At 45.2% G+C, this 21668-nt stretch overlaps 1 protein-coding gene across 1 annotated transcript in view; it reads left to right on the forward strand.

The window, feature by feature from the left end:
* ITGAV (integrin subunit alpha V) overlaps positions 1–21668 on the forward strand; it is a 106582-nt gene that overhangs the window by 56257 nt on the left and 28657 nt on the right. The window contains exons 9-18 of the mRNA XM_048485387.1: positions 4601–4644; positions 4736–4792; positions 7642–7694; positions 10000–10202; positions 14580–14771; positions 15222–15267; positions 16587–16694; positions 18025–18083; positions 19486–19640; positions 20856–20993. Coding sequence (XP_048341344.1) covers positions 4601–4644; positions 4736–4792; positions 7642–7694; positions 10000–10202; positions 14580–14771; positions 15222–15267; positions 16587–16694; positions 18025–18083; positions 19486–19640; positions 20856–20993 — 1055 coding nt within the window. The remainder of the gene's footprint in view (positions 1–4600; positions 4645–4735; positions 4793–7641; positions 7695–9999; positions 10203–14579; positions 14772–15221; positions 15268–16586; positions 16695–18024; positions 18084–19485; positions 19641–20855; positions 20994–21668) is intronic.

Genomic DNA, 21668 nt, shown 5'->3' on the forward strand with positions numbered 1-21668 from the left:
AGCTCCCAAAGGCACCTGGTGGGCCACTGCGAGTAGCAGAGAGCTGGATTAGATGGACTCTGGTCTGATCCAGCTGGCTTGTTCTTATGTTCTTATGTTCTTATGTTCTTAAGATACTACACTTAGGCCCCTTCCGCACACGCAAAATAATGCGTTTTCAAGCCACATCCACAACTGTTTGCAAGTGGATTTTGCTATTCTGCACAGCTTCAAAGAGCAGTGAAAGCAGTTTGAAAGTGCATTATTCTGCCTGTGTGGAATGAACTTTAGAAAAAATGAAATGGGTGACGTAATTTTTTTTAATGATATTAAAGGTCCACAAATATGATCCTGTAATGCGGCATGGGTGCATGAAAGCACACTCATAAAAACCAGCCTTACAACCAATATATAAAGATCTGGTCCAAACAAATTCTTCCGTACAATGACTGTTTGTGTAGTAATGTTGCTGTTGTGGGTAAGTGTAGGTGTTCTTAAAGGGACTGGGCGAAATTGTGATTAAAGTGGTTTATTTGGATAGACACAGAGTTTATTATGTTATTTATATGGTAGCTTAGTTAGGGGTTATTTTGGTTGTTTGTAAGCCCTTATATTGTTTTCATTCTCTTATGCACATTTGCTATATGTGAGCACATGAGATGTGTTCCCCCATTATAGGACATGAATAATGGGTAGCGTTGCCAGTCTGGGATGTGAAATCCCTGGGGATTTTAGGGTGGAATCTGGAGAGGGGAGGGTTTGTGGCAGGTAGGGACCTCAGTGAATAATGCCATAGAGCAGTGGTGGCGAACCTATGGCACGGGTGCCAGAAGTGGCACTCAGAGCCTTCTCTGTGGGCACGTGCAAACAGAGTCCCCACCCCCCCAAACACATCTAGGCTGGCCTGGGCTATTAGGCTTGATTATTAGCATTAAACCTAGTTTTGGGGAAGCAGTGTAGGTAACCCTTTTAAGTGCTGTTAAACCCAGGGGTGTAACGAGGCAGCCCTGGGCAAACTGTAGCCCTGGGCAAAACCTGAGTTGGATGCCCCCCCCCCATGGGCGGCCACTCCACCACGACCAAATTTCTTTTTGCACCAGGACATTGGTGCCTGCAGGGGGTGCATTTTTAGCACCAAAATTTCAGCACCAAAATTTCAGCACATCATCAGGAGACTGTCCTTATGCTACTCCCCAGGTTTGGTGAGGTTTGGCTCAAGGAGTCCAAAGTTATGGTCTCCCAAAGGGGGTGCCCCATCCCCCATTGTTTCCAATGGGAGCTAATAGGAGATGGGGGCTACAGTTTTGAGGGTCCATAACTTTGGCCCCCCTGAACCAAACTGCACCAAACTTGGGGGGGTGCCATCATCTCCAGATGATACCCTGAAATTTTGGTGCCGATACATCCAAAAATGCACCCCCTGCAGGAACATCCTAGAAATTTGCCCAAGAATCTTTGTTCTGCATTGAGTTTTCTGCATTGCTGTCAATGGGGGTTGCAGGCTGTGGGGGACACATTTCTGAAGTCACAGTCTCAAAACTTTCAGGGTCTCATCAGGAGACTGCCCTAATGATACCCCCAAGTTTGGTGCAGTTTGGTTCAGGGGGGGCCAAAGTTATGGACCCTCAAAACTGTAGCCCCCATCTCCTATTAGCTCCCATTGGAAACAATGGGGAATAGGGGCACCCCCTTTGGGAGTCCATAACTTTGGACTCCCTGAATCAAACCTCACCAAACTTGGGGGGTAGCAAAAGGACAGTCTCCTGATGATACGCTGAAAGTTTGGTGCCGCTAGCCTAACAATTGCACCCCCTGCAGGCCAAAAATGGAAAACCACTAAAATACTCAAAAACGAACCCAGCATTTTGATGCCCCCCACAAGGTGATGCCCTGGGCAGCTGCCCACCTTGCCCAATGGGCATTACGCCAGTGGTTAAACCCCACTGATTTTCATGCAAAGTACTAAAGCGTGATCCTTTACCTGGGATTAAGCTCGGTTGCTGGCAATGGGACTTGCTTCTGAGTAAACCCTCCTAGGGTCATGATTCACCCGTTGGAAGAGTTGCACGGTTGCTTCAAAGCAAAGCCACCGACTTCCACCAAGTTTACTCCCAAGTAATGCATGCCTCGGAGCCAACCGTTTTTTCTAAACTAAAACCTCAGTATTCAAGTTAAATTGCCGTGTTGGCACTTTGCAATAAATAAGTTGGGCACTCGGTCTCGAAAAGGTTCGCCATCACTGCCATAGAGCAGGGCCCTCCAGATGTTCATGAACTACAATTCCCATCAGTCCCTCCCAACATGAGCATTGGCAAGGCCTGACAAGGCCTGATGGGAATTGTAGTTCATGAACATCTGGAGGGCCGTGAGTTTGACACCTGTGCCATAGAGTTTACTCTCCAAAATAGCCATTTTCTCCAGGGAAACGAATCTATGTCAGCTGGGGATCAGTTGTAATAGCCGGAGATATCCATATGCCCCCTGGAGGCTGACAGTGGTAATATTGGGGGAACAGAGTGGTAGAGGCGAAAGAAAATCCATGAGCGAAACGAGAAGTGTGTCCCATAGACAGATTGGAGGGGACAGCTGACTCCTTGGTTTCTGCTGTGGGAAAAGGGAACTGCATCCTGGTAAGACTGATTTTAACTTGTTCAGACATGTCTGTATCAGAAAAGCAACTGCAAAAAATACAGTAGGTAATTTGAATTGCTTGAGCCTGACATTTTGCCTATAACCAGTGACCATATGTAGCTAGAAGGCCTTGGCGGATGCTATCAGTTCCACTCTCCCTTCATGTTCATTGACCCTGTATGTCAAAATTCCATCTATAAAGAAGAGGAGGGGTTTGGATTTATACCCCACCTTTCTCTCCTGTAAGGAGACTCAAGGTGGCTTACAAGCTCCTTTCCCTTCCTCTCCCCACAACAGACACCTTGTGAGGTGGGTGGGTCTGAGAGAGTTCTGAAGAACTGTGACTAACCCAAGGTCACCCAGAAGGAATGTAGGAGTGCAGAAACACATCTGTTTCACCAGATAAGCCTCTGCCACTCAGATGGCGGAGTGGGGAATCAAACCTGGTTCTCCAGATTAGAATCTACCTGCTCTTAACCTCTGCACCACGCTGGCTTTGGTCCTGGCGCAAACCTGTAAACGAACTGAAAGGACTATGTTAAATGGATTTGGAGAAGTATTGTCCACCCATGTGCGCTTATTTCATAAAACTTTGCCTGTCCCCAGATTTGCCATACTTTTCTTGTTTGCTTCTTTCCTCACTGGCGAAATTCCCCCTTACACATATTTGCTATTGGTGGCCAATGTCTTACATCTTCCACCAACCCTGTCTTGTGTCTGTTGCAAATAAGGGATGGTTAGCAAGGTGGGGTTCTGGTAGAGTAGGGGTCCCCTACTTTTTTGAGCTTGAGATCATCTCTGGACTTCTGACGCAGCATGGTGGGTGCAGCCACTAATTGTCTGCCACAGGTTGCCTTCAGACACACAGTGAACATCCTTGTGTTGTGGCGGCAGCTGCCGCCGCCAAGCAACATTTTTAGAAAATCTGCACAGCCAATCAAATCTCCAGTGGCCACTCAGGAACTTTGCTGGGGGAAAAAACCTACAGACTCTTGCCCACTTTATAAAAACATTTGGTGGGAATCAGGAAATATGTTGGCAAATATCATAGTGCCTTCAGGCACCATGTTTGGGGACTCCTGTTTTTGAGCGTCTAGCTCACTATAACAACTGGGGAAAACTTTTAACATTTATAACAGATTGTTGCAGTGGTGGGATCCAAAAATTTTAGTAACAGGTTCCCATGGTGGTTGGATTCAAACTGTGGCGTAGCGCCAATGGGGCTGGGCGGGGCATGACGGGGGCGTGGCCCGGGCATTCCTGGGCGGGGCATTCCTGGGCGGGGCTGTGGCAAGGACGCAGCCGTTGCACCGGTCCTTGGACGGGAAACAAATGCACGCAGGTGCAGGCTGCCACGCACGCCGCTGCGCCTCCTGCTAGACTGCTTCAAGTTCTGCGCGCTACTGCTGAGAGGAGGGGCGTAACTAAGGCAAAAATCACGTGGCAAAATCACCCATTAGTAACCCCCTCTCGGCACACACAAATAATTAGTAACCTACTCTCGGGAACCTGTGAGAACCTGCTGGATCCCACCTCTGGATTGATGGGATAATTAATGAGAGCCGGCTGCTGTAGAGGTTAAGAGCGAATGGACTCTAATTTGGAGAACCGGGCTTGACTCCCCATTCCTCCACCTGAGCGGCGGACTCCTATCTGGGGAACTGGATTTGTTTCCCGATTCTTCTATCTGAAGCCTGCTGGGTGACCTTGGGCAAGTCACGGTTCCTCGGAGCTCTCTCATCCCCACCTTTCTCACAGGATGTCTGTTGTGGGGAGAGGAAGGGAAAAGGTGTTTGTAAGCCCCTTTGAGTCTCCTTGAAGGAGAGAAAGGCAGGGTATAAATCCAAACTCTCCTTCTTCATAAATCCCATAAAAGTCAATGGAATGCATGCTTGTATGACAAATAACAATGTTGTTCCCTAAATAGTCATTTGAAGGGCCTTTGTTCCTCAGAGATTGCTGAAGAATGTATCTTTTCTTTTCTGTTTAGATTTTGTCTCTGGTGTCCCAAGAGCAGCGAGAACGTTGGGCTTGGTAGGAAATTTAAATAAGATCCATTCAATAGTCAATTTTTAGCAGCAGTCACTAGAATAACGTAATTCTCAGTTTTTGATCTTTTATATAGGTGTCCATTTATGATGGGAAAACCATGGCATCTTTGCACAATTTTACTGGAGAACAGGTATGATTTTCTCTATATTGGGTACAGTGACCAGACGTCCCGCTTTTGGCGGGACAGTCCTGCCTTAAAACAATTTGTCCTGCGTCCCGCGGGTTTTTTGAAGTGTCCTGATTTTTGGAAGGCTGCCTTCTGCCGCACTGCCTTCTGCCGCACTGCCTCCTGTGACAGGGCGGGAAAACGGGGAGCGGACCCGAAGGCAGTGCGCTCCTGCGGCCGTGTGCACGGGAGGCTGCCGCACTGCCTTCTGGGTTTACAAAGGTGACCATCTGGTCACCTTAATAATGGGGGATAGTGTTGTGAGGCATACTTTTGTCCCTGGCCAGTGAAAAAAATGAAGGATTTATGATTTGAAAAAAAAATAATCTAGACAAGATTGGGATAAGGTGGAGAGTCGGATGGGGGTTTTTCAAAATGAAGGTCTCACTGATTTGTATCAAAGAACTGTTAATTTGGCCAAATAAATCTAGCCAGTGAATTTGCTAAGCAATAAGAGGCAGTCCTTTTTTCCCCATATCAAGTCACAGCGGACTCGATGGTGACCCGATAGCGTTTTCAAGGCAAGAGACATTCAGAGGTGGTTTGCCACTGCCTCCCTCCACGTCATGACCCTGGAATCCCCTGAGAGGTGTCCCATCCAAGTAGTAGCCAGGGTCAGAGCTGAGAATGTGTGATTGTCCCAAGGTCACCCAACAAGGTACCATGGCACAAATGAGGATTTGAACTTTTCCTGATCCTAGTCCCGTGGTGGCGAACCTTTGGCACTCCAGATGTTATGGACTACAATTCCCATCAGCCCCTGCCAGCAAGGCCCTGCTGCCTGCAGGGTGGGCAAGGATGGGGCCAGCGGTTTGGCCTTGCCGGCCGCCGGGAAAGCGCCCGCCTCGCTTGAATGGGGTGGGCGAGAAGGGAAGCCCACGGCACTGCCCAGCCGGCCACGGGCAATTGGTGCGCCCGCTCTGCTGCCTGCAGGGCGGGCAGGGATGAAGCCGGCAGCTCGGCTCGTGGAGCCGCAGTGCAAGGGCAGAAGAGCCGCATGTGGCTCTCGAGCCACAGGTTCCCTACCCCTGTTCTAGTACTAGGTTCCGCAATGAAATTTCTAGCCACTAGGGTTACCTGGCAGCTGGGATTTGTCAAGTTGTGTCTTTAAAATGTCATCTTTCGTCAGCTGGATGCCACTGAAAATGACATCCCTGTGGTGAGCTATAAACGTGTGCATCAGTAGGGGTGGGGAACAGTACTCATCATGTGAATTGGAGCCATCACACACTCTGTGGTTAGAGCACCTGACTGGATTGCAGAAGGTCCCACGTTCAATCCCATTCATTGTCAGAGGGAAGAACCAAACGGTTAAGATAAAATAGGGCCTTTTACATTGCTATGCAGCAATTATTATTATCATGTGGTGATGAAAATCGCCACACAATAATAATAATAATATAAAAACTTACTGAATTTTTGTTCTTAAAAATTGAGCCTGGTTGAAAATATTGGCACACCATTTCATACCTTTTGAAAGAGCAATGGTTCCATATTGAAGACCCGGGTTTAAATGGTGCTAAACTTTGCAGTAAGTTTTTATATTATTATTCATTTTTATGAGTTTATGATTGTACAAATAATTATCTAATTATTTTCTGTTTGCTTTCTGCTTCAAAGATACTTACCTCAGTCATTTATAACGCACTTTTTTTGGTCAATATTGTAACATTTTGTCCGATAGCAATATTTTGTATTATTTTTTACCACTGAGCCGAAATGCGTTGGAATCTAAAAGTGTCGTGTAAGACTTTATATGTTATCATGTGGTGATTTTCATGGATGTATATTTTGGGAGCCTATTTAGGGCCTTTTAGTATGATATTTTGATTTTAATTTGAATAAACACATTTGTATTTTTGCTACATAGCTACATAAGACCCTATTTTATCTTAACCCTTTGGTTCGTTCATCTGTGTTGTGTAACCTTAAATCTATTCAGTTCTGCTTTTAAAAATAAATGTTAGAGGAACCCCAGAGAAAGTTCATTAGCCTGGGGGAGTGCCTTTTATTCAACAAAAGGAGCAAAATGCATTTCTGCTTGTCACTGCAGAGGGAAAGGAACATTCTTTTTTCTGATTTTTGTAGAAAATAATGTGTTTTACAGAGGAAGGAAAGAAGTGAAACAGGAAATCAGCTGTTTTAGCAAGCAAAATTTGAAAAGTGTGTGGCAGGTGTAAGGGAACATTTATTGGGAAAAAGCAAAAATGGAAATGCTTAAGGGCCAAAACAGAACTGATGCTGGGAAATTCATGATGATGTTCCTACCACGCTGTTGCTGCAAGAACCTCTGATTCAGATTAGGGTTTGAGACATGGGGAGAAGAGGGAAGAAGGGAGTTTGAACTTCCACCCAGTGGTAGGATTCAGCCGGTTCACACCACTTTGGCAGAACCGGTTGTTAAAGTGGTGCTTGTAAGCAACCAGTTGTTAAATAATCTGGATCCCACCACCGGAACCGGTTGTTAAATTATTTGAATCCCACCACTGCTTCCACGCCATATGGTTCATTCATGGAATTCAGCCCTTCCCCTTTCCCCAGTTTTGTTTATATCCCCTGAATGGGAAAAAAGACAGACACGTTCTTTTGCCTGTCTTTTTTCTTATTTCATGCTGAAAGCATCGTGGGTGGGATTTTTGAACCCTACTTCCTTTCTGAATCAAAGCCATGCACAGGAGCTCTTCGCATTTTTAAAAAGATGGGGAAGCTTTTTTAAAAAGTGTCTCCAACTACTACCTCTGTTTCATCCTGAAGGTCTTTACTTCAGTATTTACATCAAATGCAACAATTATCTGTTTCATCTTGTCTCCCAGATGGCTGCTTATTTTGGGTATTCTGTAGCCACCACAGATATTAATAGAGATGGGTAAGTTATGCTTTTCTTAACAAAAAAAATCTGGAAAGGGCTATCTGTCTTTGTAAAATTAAAAAATCAAATCTTCGATTAACAAAGAGCAACGGGAAAACACAACGAAAAGTAACGCCATGCATGTTTAATTTTTTCTTTTCTTTTCGCTGGCTTGTTCTGTTAGATCCTTTGCATAGTATCTTATTTCAGAATGCTTCGTGTGAACGTTTAAACAGTTCATGCGTTACTTCTTTGTCTTGTGAAGACATCATACACAGCAGGACTTACGATTGGGGCCCGTTTGCCTGTAAATCTAGAAGATCTCAAGCACGGATCCAACTTTATCACTCCGATCATTTCCAGCATGACAATTTTCTTTCCCGTCTTCCCTTTTCTTCATCCCTGTCTTGCACAGTTCCCATTCCCTGAATAACGTTGAATCTATCAGCTGCAATGTTTTGAATGAATGATAGCGCTTTGCAAGAGGTGTTAGCTGGTTTTTCTCAAACTGTAAATAGATTGCTTTTGTGGCTTTGGAATTGCCATGTGTTGCTTGGGGGTACCGTTGGTCAGACAATGGGAATGTAGGTTGTGACCCAAAGATCCAGTGCTAAATTCTGTGAGAGCATTGAGGCTTTTCAGCAGAAAGTGTTTTAGTAAATAAGAGCTACCCAAAAGTCATCCCGTACTAACTTGCTTGGCAGTCAAAATCTGCCTGTCAAGGCCAAGGTGACCAGACGTCCCGCTTTTGGCGGGACAGTCCCGCCTTAAACCAATTTGTCCCGCGTCCCGTGGGTTTTTTTTACTGTCCCGATTTTTGGAAGGCTGCCACACTGCCTTCTGGGGCGCTCCCCTTTTCCCGCCCTGTGACAGGGCGGGAAACGGGAACGCCCCAGAAGGCAGTGCGGCAGCCTCCCATCACAGGGCAGGAAACCCTGTAAATTTCCTGTCACAAGGCAGGAAATCGGGGAGCACCCTAAAAGGCAGTGCGCTCCTGCGGCCACGCGTGCACCTGCCCACCCTGGTCCCGGTTTAAAAAGGTGACAATCTGGTCACCTTAGTCAAGGCCAGCATTTTGAGCTGAGGGAGGTGGTGACAGAGCATTTTCAGTGGAATGTGCACACTCTTGGGACTTGCCTGGCATTACTTCCTTTTTATGCATTAGACTACACCCAGTGGTGAGATTCAACCGGTTCGCACCACTTTGGCAGAACCGGTTGTTAAAATGGTGCTTGTAAACAACCAGTTGTTACATTATTTGAATCCCACCACCGGAACCGGTGGTTAAATTATTTGTATCCCGCCACTGGCTACAACATATCTTTTTTTACCCAAGCTTCTAGTTAGCAGGTTTATCTTATCTTTTAAATTATCCGCTACTTGAATTTTTATGCTATGTGCTTTGTTACGGCGCTTGCATTTTTCATGGTAAGCTGCCTTAAGCTGGACTCTGAACAGCCAGCGCAGAAATATTCTAAATTTATAAAAGCCCTGAGGCCCCTTCCGCACATGCAGAATAATGCACTTTCAATCCACTTTCAATGCATTTTGCCGCTGGATTTTACTGTGCGGAATAGCAAAATCCACTTGCAAACAATTGTGAAAGTGGATTGAAAGTGCATTATTCTGCATGTGCCTGAATGGCATTCCTTGAAGCACAAGGCACTTCATCTGGAAGGCAAAATTGGCAAAAATATTTTTGTTAGTATCAGTATCATTTGTTAAATCCCTCTCCTCTATTAAAGCCTTCCACAAATGCATGTCCTGTGTACAAGCAGAATCGCTTGGCACATGTGCAGAGAGCATTTTGTTTTGCTTTTGCAATCCAAAGGGTGTGTGTTACTTTTTATTGGCATAAGCTCTCATACTTTAATATGATCATCTGATGTATGTATGGCTCATTCCGCACATGCAGAATAATGCACTTTCAAACTGCTTTCAGTGCTCTTTGAAGCTGTATGGAATAGCAAAATCCACTTGCAAACAGTTGTGAAAGTGGTTTGAAAATGCATTATTTTGCCTGTGCGGAAGGGGCCTATGGTCTGTGCTTGAACCAAAAGCATAGAAACAAAAATGTAGTTGCTAAGGGTGGTTCCAAACTGTGTGAAGCTCAGCGCTTCTCAGTCTCATGGATTTCAAGAGATAAGAATTTCAAAAGATTTTGAAAGATAAGCAGCTAAGCGCCTGCTTAGTTCCCACATTGAAATCAGTAGGGCTTAGAAATGCCTGGATTGTGGCTGTCAGTGATGTGCACCTGTGTTTCCGAAAGTAGGAAGGGGCTTACTATTATTTTTTGCAGTGGGTGAAAGACTTTTTTTTACAGCTACACAGATTTGCTTATAGGAGCCCCACTCTTTATGGACCGTGGTTCTGATGGCAAACTTCTAGAAGTGGGCCAGGTGGTTGTCTATCTGCAACAAGCCTCCGGCGGCTTCCTCCCCATGAAGCTGAATGGCTTTGAAGTCTTTGCAAGATTCAGCAGCTCCATCACCCCCCTGGGAGACCTTGACCAAGATGGCTTCAATGGTAAGACGTAATCAAGACCTAGCTTTGTTCATCGGTTTCACCGTTATTCACCGTTATTCTTAAGCAGTGTACGCGCCTGAGGTACACGCATACTGGATGAGGTACACGCACATACTAGATGGGGGATACACAGTGGTGGGATCCAAAAATTTATGTAACAGGTTCCCATGGTGGTGGGATTCAAACAGTGGTGTAGCACCAATGGGGCTGGGCGGGGCATGACAGGGGCGTGGCTGGGCATTCTGGGGGTGGGGCATCAATAATTTCTCTGTTACTGTAAAAAAATCTTACTGTAAAAACAGAGTTTCTAATTTCCAGCTGGTATCTTTCTGTCCATAATTTAAACTCATTACAGCAAGTCCTATCGTCTACTGCCAACAGAAACAACTACTTCTCCTCTAATTGGCTGCCTGTCCAATACTTAATACTTTCAAATACTTAATTTTGTTTCTAGAAATCAAAAGAAGGATACTTTCCTTAAATTCCTAATGGAATTTCTAACGGAAAAGCAGACCCAATTAGTAACCCCCTCTCGGCACACACAAATAATTAGTAACCCACTCTCGGGAACTGGTGAGAACCTGCTGGATCCCACCTCTGGGGATACACCACTGAGTAGCAGTGGGTGTGAACAAGATCTTGGGGTACGGGTGGGCAGTAAGTTAAATATGAGCAGCCAGTGTGATGCAGTGACAAAAAAGGATAATGTGATCTTGGGGTGTCTCAACAGAGGCTTAACATTCGCATCTCCAGATGTCATAGTCCTGCTGTACACTGCATTGATCAGGCCTCACCCAGAGTATTGAGCGCTGTTATGGAGGTCTCATTTCAAAAAGGATGTGGATAGAATGGAGCGGGTCCATAGGAGAGTAACAATGATGATCAGGTGCTTGGAGAAAAGGCTGAGGGACTTGGGTATGTTTAGTCTGGAGAAGAAGAGACGGGGGGGGGGTGCAGTGGTGGGATTCAAAAAATTTAGTAACAGGTTCCCATGGTGGTGGGATTCAAACTGTGGTGTAGCGCCAATGGGGCTGGGCGGGGCATGACGGAGGCGGGGCTTGGCATTCTGGGGGCGGGGCATTCCTGGGTGGGGCTGTGGCAAGGACACAGCTGCTGCTCCAGTCCTTGGGCGGGAAACGAATGCACACAGGCGCAGGCTGCCACGCACGCCGGTGCGCCTCCTGCTAGACTGCTTCAAGTTCTGCGCGCTACTGCTGAGAGGAGGGGCGTAACTAAGGCAAAAATCATGTGGCAAAATCACCCATTAGTAACCCCCTCTCGGCACACACAAATAATTAGTAACCTACTCTTGGGAACCTGTGAGAACCTGCTGGATCCCACCTCTGGGGGGTGGGGGACATGATTGCTGTCTAAAAGTTTTGAAGGGCTGTCACTTAAAGGAGGGCAGGGAGCGGTTCCTGTTGGCAGCAGAGGATAGGACTCGCAATAATGGGTTTAAATGACAGGCAGAAAGGTTCCGGCTGGACGTGAGGCAAAAGTGTTTTACAGTAAGCACTGTGCAACAGTGGAATCATCTACCTAGGGAGATTGTGAACTCTCCCTCACTGGCAGTCTTTAAGCAGCAGCTGAACAAACACTTGTCAGGGATGTTCTAGTCCAGGGGTCTGCAACCTGTGGCTCTCCAGATGTTCATGGACTACAATTCCCATCAGCCCCTGCCAGTATGGCCAATTGGGCTGATGGCTGGCAGGGGCTGATGGGAATTGTAGTCTATGAACATCTGGAGAGCCATAGGTTGCAGACCGCTGCTCTAGTCTGATCCCGCATTGAGCAGGGGGTTGGGACTAGATGGCCTGTATGGCCCCTTCCAACCTACGATGCTATGATTTTACAGCGGACTTCAGGCCAGTCACTAAATCTGGTTATCCATTTCTTAACCAGAATGCAAGATTAGATGACTTTTAGTTTGATCCAGGGTTTCCCAACATGTTACCCATATGCTCCATGATCCCCCCCTTTTTTGGCACCCTCCAGACTTTTCAGAAACTGAGTGGACCATCGTAAAGCTGGGCTTATTATTGGCTACCCTTATTCAAACGAAAAACCTCCCTGCAGCTGCCATAGCAGCCAGCCACTGGAGGACTAGGCTGGCTAGAAAGCACCCAAACTTTCCTTAGTCACTGTGTGGTGCCATTTCTCCTTCAGACTTTTTCCTTCCCCAGAGGTGTGAAGGTAGAGCACAGATGTCAAACTCGTGGCCCTCCAGATGTTGTGGACTACAGTTCCCATCATCCCCTGCCAGCATGATGCTGGCAGGGGATGATGGGAACTGTAGTCCATAACATCTGGAGGGCCATGAGTTTGACACCTATGAGTTAGAGGAATTCTGTTTGGCTTTAGCGCTTGCAGCGGCCATATTAGGCTTGGTTTCACAATCCCGCGGCAGCCATTTTGGGGTAGTCTCGCCATCCTCTCTCAAAATTCCAAATGGGCCCACAGGCTTGAAATGGTTAGGGAACCCCTGACTTGATCCAACAAGGCAGTTATTACATTTGTATCTAAAGACCTGCAGGGCCTGTAAAATAGAGCTGTTCTGCCAGGCCTATTATTGAAGGCAACCACAGTATTCCAACATAGCTGGCCTCCCTCTTCTCTTCTCCTCTTTCCCCCTCTCCTTTTCCTTTCCCTCATTCCCTTCCCTTCTGTTAAATGGAGCAGCAGTGGCGTAGGAGGTTAAGAACTCGTGTATCTAATCTGGAGGAACCGGGTTTGATTCTCCGCTCTGCTGCCTGAGCTGTGGAGGCTTATCTGGGGAATTCAGATTAGCCTGTGCACTCCCACACACACCAGCTGGGTGACCTGGGGCTAGTCACAGCTTCTCGGAGCTCTCTCAGCCCCACCTACCTCACAGGGTGTTTGTTGTGAGGGGGGAAGGGCAAGGAGATTGTAAACCCCTTTGAGTCTCCTGCAGGAGAGAAAGGGGGGATATAAATCCAAACTCCTCCGCCTCCTCCTCCTCCTCCTCCTCCTCCTCCTCCTCCTCCTCTTCTTCTTCTTCTACTTCTTCTTCTTCTTCTTCTTCTTCTTAATTCCCGCTAGTTAGTTAGGGATTGATTTTTGTGGCTCCTTTTACGGCACATTGATTGCTAATTTTAACTACTCCATCCATTATCGTAAGCTGCCCTTTACGGGGAAGAGGGGCCTAGTAATCGAATGATTAAGATTTATAAATAAATAAAAGTGCATGTTTACAAAGTTGACAGTTACCAACTGTGTCCAGATTTTGGAATCTACTTCCCCGCTCACAGGTTACAGTAGAAGACCTTTTAGATGAGAAGGCACCACTGATTTTTAAACACTAAGGCCCTTTCCACAGAAGAAACTGATAACATTTTCAGACTGGAAAAAAATGTTTCCTCTGTGGAGTCCTGCATTGTTTTTCCCTGCTTTGGTTCCAAAATTTTTCCAAGCAGTTTTTTTCTCTATTTTTTAAACTGCTTTTACAACGATTTTCTCTGTTTAAAATGTTTCCGAGCCGGCTTTCCTCTCTGTGCATTCGTATTTACGCTGTTCTCTCTTTCCTGCTGCTGTTTTCCAAACCTTCGTGCATCATCGACTTCCCCCTCAGTGCCATTTTTCAATGTCCTCCATCTCTGTCCTTTCTCCCTCACCTCCTCATTTTTGTCATGGGGAAGGTGCAATTTTGAGTGAATATGAAGCATCAAATGGAGCTACAGAGCATCAAAATAGTGACTCAATGAAGCATTGTTTCTATGAATTAGCAAAAAAAAATTAACCCTCAGCGAGGCCATGAACCTTTGTAGGAGATGAGTGCAGACAAACATCGTGATAAAGGAGGGAATCAAAAATGTTCTGGAAATGTTCTAAATTACTCGTGTGGACAGGGCCTAGATAAGTGATAAGTCAGTGGCTCAGTCAGTTGACATTCCTCCACCCAGACTGTTCTGAATAGTTTACAAAGTGCCAAATGACCTAGTTGGACTCTGGGCTGCCTGTAAGGTTGTGATTCAACCTTGAGTAGGTTTCTGCTGTAGTTTCTGGCCTTGGCGCCCAGAGCAGTTATCAGTTGCTGTTTGCTTGCCTGTGAGAATTTCTGTGTGAGAAACTAGATTGTTTATTATCTGTCTTTTCTTGGCGGGAACTGGTCCGAAGCCCATAAAAGCGTCTGCCGGCGTCTTGAGGAGCCAGTTTCCGCATTGCCTGTCTTTGACCAAGAATGCCAGCTCAATAAAGAACTTGATAAAGTTGCTTTTGACTGGACTTTACTGGTTCGTTACACTGCCACAGAATCTCTTTAAGCATACATTTTGGTAAATATAGTATGTTTCACAAATGCTTGTGTCTGCCCCGAGATCCCAAGAATTCTTTTTTTTCCTTTTCTTTTTGGCCCAATAGACATTGCAGTGTCTGCTCCTTATGGTGGAGTAGATAGGAAGGGGATGGTTTACATCTACAATGGCAGAGCCACGGGTCTGAATGGAATACCATCTCAAATCCTCGAAGGAAAGTGGGCATCTCAAACAATACCACCAAGCTTTGGATACTCACTGAAAGGAGCGACCGATGTGGACAAAAACGGCTACCCAGGTGATGTTTCAATGATGAGAATTTGGTTTCAGCTAACCCTGAATTTCACCAAAGTGTTCAATTCAAAGTCACACAACAAAAGAAAGGCACTAGTTCAGTGGTTCTCAACCTTCCTAATGCCACGACCCTTTAATACAGTTTCTCATTCTGTGGTGACCACCAACCATAAAATTATTTGTGTCTCGGTTCCTAAGACCATCGAAAATATGTGTCTTAGGCGACCCCTGAAAAGGGTTGTTCGACCCCCAAAAGGATCGCGACCCACAGGTTTAGAACCGCTGCACTAGTTCCTTTGGATCTTCACCCAGTCATATCCTTGTTTAAATACAATCACATTGTTTTGGAGGGAAGGATATCCAGTTTTGGACACTGGGGTTGAATTGATGATCAGAATAGAACCCTTAAAAATATTAAACTTTCAAATCTGTATTAATGTGTTTTTATTTTCAGACTTGATTGTAGGAGCATTTGGTGCCGACAGAGTTGCCTTATACAGGTAAGAAAGCTTCAGAAAAGTGGAAGGTAAAAGCTTGGTGATATTCGTGTTCATCTGATTCTATCAGGCTGAATTAGGACATGTGGTCAGCAAAGAGGACTTAGATGTTTAAAGATTCTTTGGTGTCCTAGCTCATCAGAACAAGATTAAGATGGTGATTGGGCGGGGGGGGGGGGCGGTATTGATCTTTGCTTCATGGAAGAGAGGCTACAAAAGTCTCACAGGGTTATCTTGTAAGATTTTGGGTACACACAGACACACACAAAGAAGATGATGACTTTGGATTTACACCCTGCCTTTCTTTCCTGTAAGGAGTCTCAAAGTGGCTTACAAACTCTTTTCCCTTTCCCTCCCCACAACAGACACCTTGTGAGATAGGTGGGACTGAGGAACTGAGAGAGTCCATTCATTCATTCATTCATTCATTCATTCATTCATTCATTCATTCATTCATTCATTCATTGGCTCCCAATTGTGGGGGATACCGATAACACTGAGAAATTGATTTGTCTATTATCCGATGGTGATCCATACATTTCCAACTGAGTAGCACTTTTTGCTCATGCCGGAAGAAGAATCAGGCTACTTATGGTGTAATGATGATGTGTTTTATTATCTGACAGGGATATTTATATCAGTACTAATTGAGTTTATTTTAGATATATTGGTATTGATGGGAGGGTTATCAATTGCCATCTGAGGTTTTTCTAGTTTTATTCAAAGTACTGTATTTTAAATATTGTTATATTATTTATTATTTATTTTTATTTTATTTATTATTGCATTTTTATACTGCCCTCCCCCGGAGGGCTCAGGACGGTGTACAACACAAACAAGCAGACAATAAAACAAAATAAAAGTTAAGTTAAGACTTAAAATGCAGCATTCAGTTATCAAAACCAATTTAAGTTTAAAATAGATGGCATTATAGTTTTGTTATGTTGTGCGCCGCCCTGAGCCCTCCAGGGGAGGGCAGCTAATAAATCCAATGAATGAATGAATGAATGAATGAATGAATGAATGAATGAATGAATGAATGAATGAATGAATGAATGAATGAACGAACGAACGAACGAACGAACGAACTCTCTAAGAGGACTGTGACTAGCCTGAGGTTACACCGGGACTTTTGGGACGTCAGGCAGTTGCTCCACCAGTAAGCCACAACCCATCCCAGACCATAGACTGCATCTGTTATAAACTGTTTTATTAGTCTGTCATTCTACTTTAAGTGAATAAAGTGTTTTGAGATATCGCGCATAGAGTAAGGTACAGTTCTCATATTTTTCTTTTCATTTATTGTTTGGTTCTTTTCAAAGGGCCCGGCCAGTCATTACTGTAAATGCGTTACTAGATGTTACCCCGTCCATTCTTAATCCAGAGAGCAAATCGTGTGACCTGAATGGAAATACCCAGAAAGTGTCCTGGTAAGAAAACTTGCTTTTACTTCCGAGTATCTTAAATTAACATTTTAAAGCTGGCTAATGGAGAACGGCCTCTTTCAGAGGGCAAAAGAAGTCAAGAGACAAATGAAATGTGTTTGCTTTCCCAGACTTCTGTACATGTCCAAAAGTGAAAAGATGCAAAACAAAAACAAAAAGCCCAAAACAAAAGTGGAAAGATGCATGATTTCCCTGTGGGGAGATGCATGGACCAACCAAAGACTAGGAACGTGAAATTTATTGCCCTCTAAATTTTCCCCGGCCTTGACCTGAATGGCCCAGGATAGCCCAATCTCCTCAGATTTTGGAAGCTAAGCAGGGCCATCCCTGGTTTGTACTTGGATGGGAGAATACCATGTTCACCACCTCTGTTCCCCACTTGCCTTGAAAACCTCATGAGGGTTAGCCATACACTGACTGTGACTTAAAGTACCCTCTATCAAATTTCCCTCTGATATTAGACTGCTCTAGATGGTGGAAGAAGTGGCAGAATTAAGGTGTAGAATCCCCTGGACTCATCTAATTCCACATCCTAAAGCTTTTCTGGATAGCCGGTGGAACAGAGCAGAGGGTCACCCAACAGAGGAATTATGAAATGGGACAGGGGAAATCCACACACACACGTACACTCCTCGGTTGAGTAAACCTGAACTTCCTGTGGGAGAGGCGCACATCTTCCCTGCTTTAGACTGCAACTGGATGCACATGGAGAAGAAACAGAAGTCTTATACTTCTTCTCTTGGCACTCAGGGGCAGAGAGAGGGGGAACTGCGCCCGGGGCACGCGTGTGCCCCATGCCTCTGCCACGCCACCACCCGCCTGTGCCACTGAACGGCCCCTCCATGCCCAGGCCGTGCCCCTGCCCAGGCGCACGCCCGGGGCGTTGTGCCCCCCATCCTGTTGGCACTACGCCACTGTTGGCACTTCTTTTGTGTATCCAAAGCAGCCCTAGCATGCTGTTTCTCTTTCAGTAGACGTTCTATTTCTCCATCTGCTTACAAAATAAACTGTGTGTTTATTTTGATTAAACAATTTGCCTGAGAAAACAGCTATCTTTTGAAAGTATAATTCATAACTGGAAATTGAGAGAGAGGGAAGAATGGTTTTCAGGTCTCCTTAAACGCAACGCCATTGACACAACCATTGCTGGATCCTCTTGATTGCTTCAGTGGGCAAGATCCAGGATACAACCCATTCAGTGTCCTATACTGACTCCCCATTGTAATTGTAGCATTCAGTGGTTACATCCTGCCCTGTTGTGCCTAAACGATAGGTGTTGTTTTTCCCCAACCATTTTTTTAATTCTTTCCAACAGCTTTAAAGTGAAATTCTGCTTAAAAGCTGATGGCAAAGGAAACCTTCCCAGGGAACTCAGTAAGTACGGTTTAATTATTAATAGCATTTAATGCCACTTTTCTACCCAATTGTGTCATTGTCGTTGTTGCTATTATACCACCTCCTTACTCATTTATTTCTTATATATACCTCATCTGTTTTAATTAACAACCACTGGGGACCATTTAGATAGCTAAATATTGTTGGCTACAGCCTTGCACATATTGGTATATGTTCCTTGTCTTGTTACCAATTATCAGAATATACAAAACACGCATACCTGTTTTCATTCCGCCCCTTCCCATCTCAAATGACGGATGCCCTCAAAATATCGGAGAAGGATTTTCAATACATTCCTAAGTGGAGAACCACGCTGCACATTAACATTTTATAATGAGTTGGGTCCACGTTCCCCGGATCGAATCACTTTCCCCACAACCCCACAGGAGCTGCAGGGAAAATTATTATGAAGGTCCTGGGGAACCTTATTCAGATTAAGAATGTGGTCTGGGTGGAGAAGGGGCGCTTACTTTCCCGCGTCACCCCACACAAAACTGAAATAGCCCAGAGGTGGGTGGGAACTGTTGGTCCCATTTTAGAGCCGAAGCCTAGAAGGTAGTATCGAGGCTTAGCATCCCACACGGAGTACTCCTACCTTCTCTCCTACCTGAACCTCTACTTAGCAGCCCACACTGAGTACTCCTACCTGGACTCTGGCTTGTTTCTTCTGGATTTAAGGGTGATGGATCCCTTTCCCTCCTGGATTTCACCTAGAACAGTGGCCCTGAGCTTTTTTTCACTTGTGTATCCCTTGACAACCCATTTTCCTAAAATATTACCTAGTGGTGGGATTCAAATAATTTAACAACCGGTTCCGGTGGTGGGATTCAGCAGTGGCGTAGGAGGTTAAGAGCTCGTGTATCTAATCTGGAGGAACCGGGTTTGATTCCCAGCTCTGCCGCCTGAGCTGTGGAGGCTTATCTGCGGAATTCAGATTAGCCTGTACACTCCCACACACGCCAGCTGGGTGACCTTGGGCTGGTCGCAGCTTCTCGGAACTCTCTCAGCCCCACCTACCTCACAGGGTGTTTGTTGTGAGGGGGGAAGGGCAAGGAGATTCTAAGCCCCTTTGAGTCTCCTATAGGAGAGAAAGGGGGGGATATAAATCCAAACTCTTCTTCTTCTTCCAACAACTGGTTGCTTACAAGCACTACTTTAACAACCAGTTCTGCCGAAGTGATGCAAACCTGCTGAATCCCACCACTGATTGTACCCCCATATTGTACCCCCCATATTTTTTGTGCATCTCCAAACACTCTGGCCCATATCCCTGGGGGTTCACGTACTCCAGGTTGGGAATCAGTGACCTAGAACATCACCTCAGCAAGTAACACAAACTTCGCCATTCTCTAACTAACCAGAACTTGGCCTGTGTTGATAGCTTTCCATGTGGAACTTCTGTTGGACAAACTCAAGCAAAAAGGCGCCATAAGAAGAGCCCTTTTTCTCTACAACAGACAGTCTAGCCATTCTAAGAACATGACTGTTGTCAAAGGAGGAAGACTGCACTGTGAAGAACTTTATGCCTTTTTAAGGGTAAGTGGACACAAACCTCACTCCTTCTAAACGTTAGCTTCACCTTTGTGAGGTTCACCATCAGGGGCAGGCAGTCTAATGCTTACAGTCTGGCTTCGGCCCACAGGAACTTTTGTCTTGGGAAAGGTTTTCTATGTAAATAGGGGAAATAGTCCATTTGGGTAGGGAATTTCAGAGTATTGTCGAAGGCTTTCACGGCCGGAATCACTTTGGTGCTGTGTGGTTTCCGGGCTGTATGGCCGTGTTCTAGCAGCATTCTCTTCTGACGTTTTGCCTGCATCTGTGGATGGCATCTTCAGAGGATCTGAAGTGTGTATATTAAAAGAGGATCTGAAGATGCCAGCCACAGATGCAGGCGAAACGTCAGGAGAGAATGCTGCTAGAACACGGCCATGCAGCCCGGAAACCACACAGCACGCAAATTTCAGAGTGTTTGGATGCTGTACTGACTTCAGTGGGACTTAAAGGCCGTGAAAACGTTTTTCGTTCCCAGGTGATTTGGGCAAGAACCTTGGCTTTGGCCGAGCCACCACGGACCCACAGTTTGATTTGTAACCCTACAAATGGTGTTTCCTAGAAGTATTAGTGCCGGTTAATTGAGTCACTTCGACAAGCATATCTTTGCTTCCAGATAACCTGTAAAACACTGTGTTCTGTATTATTATGATAGATCCTTTGGTTGCAGTTCAGAGGAATTTAAGTGTTATTGAAAACCAAGGGTCTTCAGCACACAGCAGTTGCTCCATTAATTTCAATGGGACTTAAATATTTTTTGTGGATTGTGATCCCTATTTTTTTTCTTCTGGGAAGGCTCCCTGAATTTTTTAATACACACACATTTTTAATACACACACATTTTAATACACACACATAATACACACACATTTAGTACACAATTTTTTAATACACACACATACACAAAGCACAATGGTTGACTTTTAAAACATTTATTAAAATACTTAACTTTCTCACTAAGGTGCTGTTTCCAATTAAACAATGGATAGCTTTAAAGAAGAAACTTACCCAAAAGCACCGACACAGTGTTTTGCTGAGATGTCTAACAATGCTATCCTAAAACAGAGTTATACCCTTTTAAGCTGATAAACTTCAATGGATTTAGAAGGTTGGAATTATGTTCAGGATCAGACTGTAAATTCTCCGTCAAGGAGCAATTGGTTTGTTTGTAACACTGACCTCATTTTGGGTTCATTTTAGGATGAATCTGAATTTAGAGACAAGCTCACGCCGATCACCATATTCATGGAATATCAGTTGGATTACAAAACAGCTTCCGATTCTACTGGTTTACAGCCCATCCTCAATCAGTTTACTCCTGCGAACATTAGCAGACAGGTACAAAATGAACAGATTTGTTCGTGAAACAACAGGCTTACCTTTTTGCATCTGCAAATTCCCCTTAAATAGATTGTTGCAACAATTCTTAGAAATAGGCCTGTTTAGTCTGAAAGATTTAGAACCCCATCCAAAGGGGGAGGGGAATCCACTTTTGGGAGCAGCCGGCCACTGTGTTGGCAGATTCGCCCTCCCCAGGGCACTTACCCTGGTAGAAAGGCCACCCTCCCAGCACTGGAACACGGTGGTGAATGCCACGCCAGCATTCCAGGGCCGCTGCCAACGTATGAGGGGCAGGCTGGGGCATGGCCAGGGGAGGATCCTGACGTTTGCCAGTGTTGGGCGGGCAGGCTGCGATTTGCATTTCAGCTACCCTTTGGGGTGACGTAGGTTCATTACTGCTCATAGAGATTTCTCAGCAGTGGTGAGACCTCTCCACATCATGACCCTCTTCACACCACTATGTGAGGGCGGAAGCAGTTCAGTCTCAGAACAAGGTTCTTAACATACCATTTATTTATTTATTTATTTATTTTATTGGATTTATAGGCCGCCTCACCCCCAAAGGGCTCAGAGCTGCAGAGCTGCAGGAACCATAATAAGTTCTTCCCTATATCATTAGACCAAGGGTATGCACCCTGTGGCTCTCCAGGCGTTCATGGACTACAATTGCCA

Source organism: Sphaerodactylus townsendi, linkage group LG02, assembly GCF_021028975.2.
Source record: "Sphaerodactylus townsendi isolate TG3544 linkage group LG02, MPM_Stown_v2.3, whole genome shotgun sequence".
In the NCBI taxonomy this organism is placed as follows: Eukaryota; Metazoa; Chordata; class Lepidosauria; order Squamata; family Sphaerodactylidae; genus Sphaerodactylus; species Sphaerodactylus townsendi.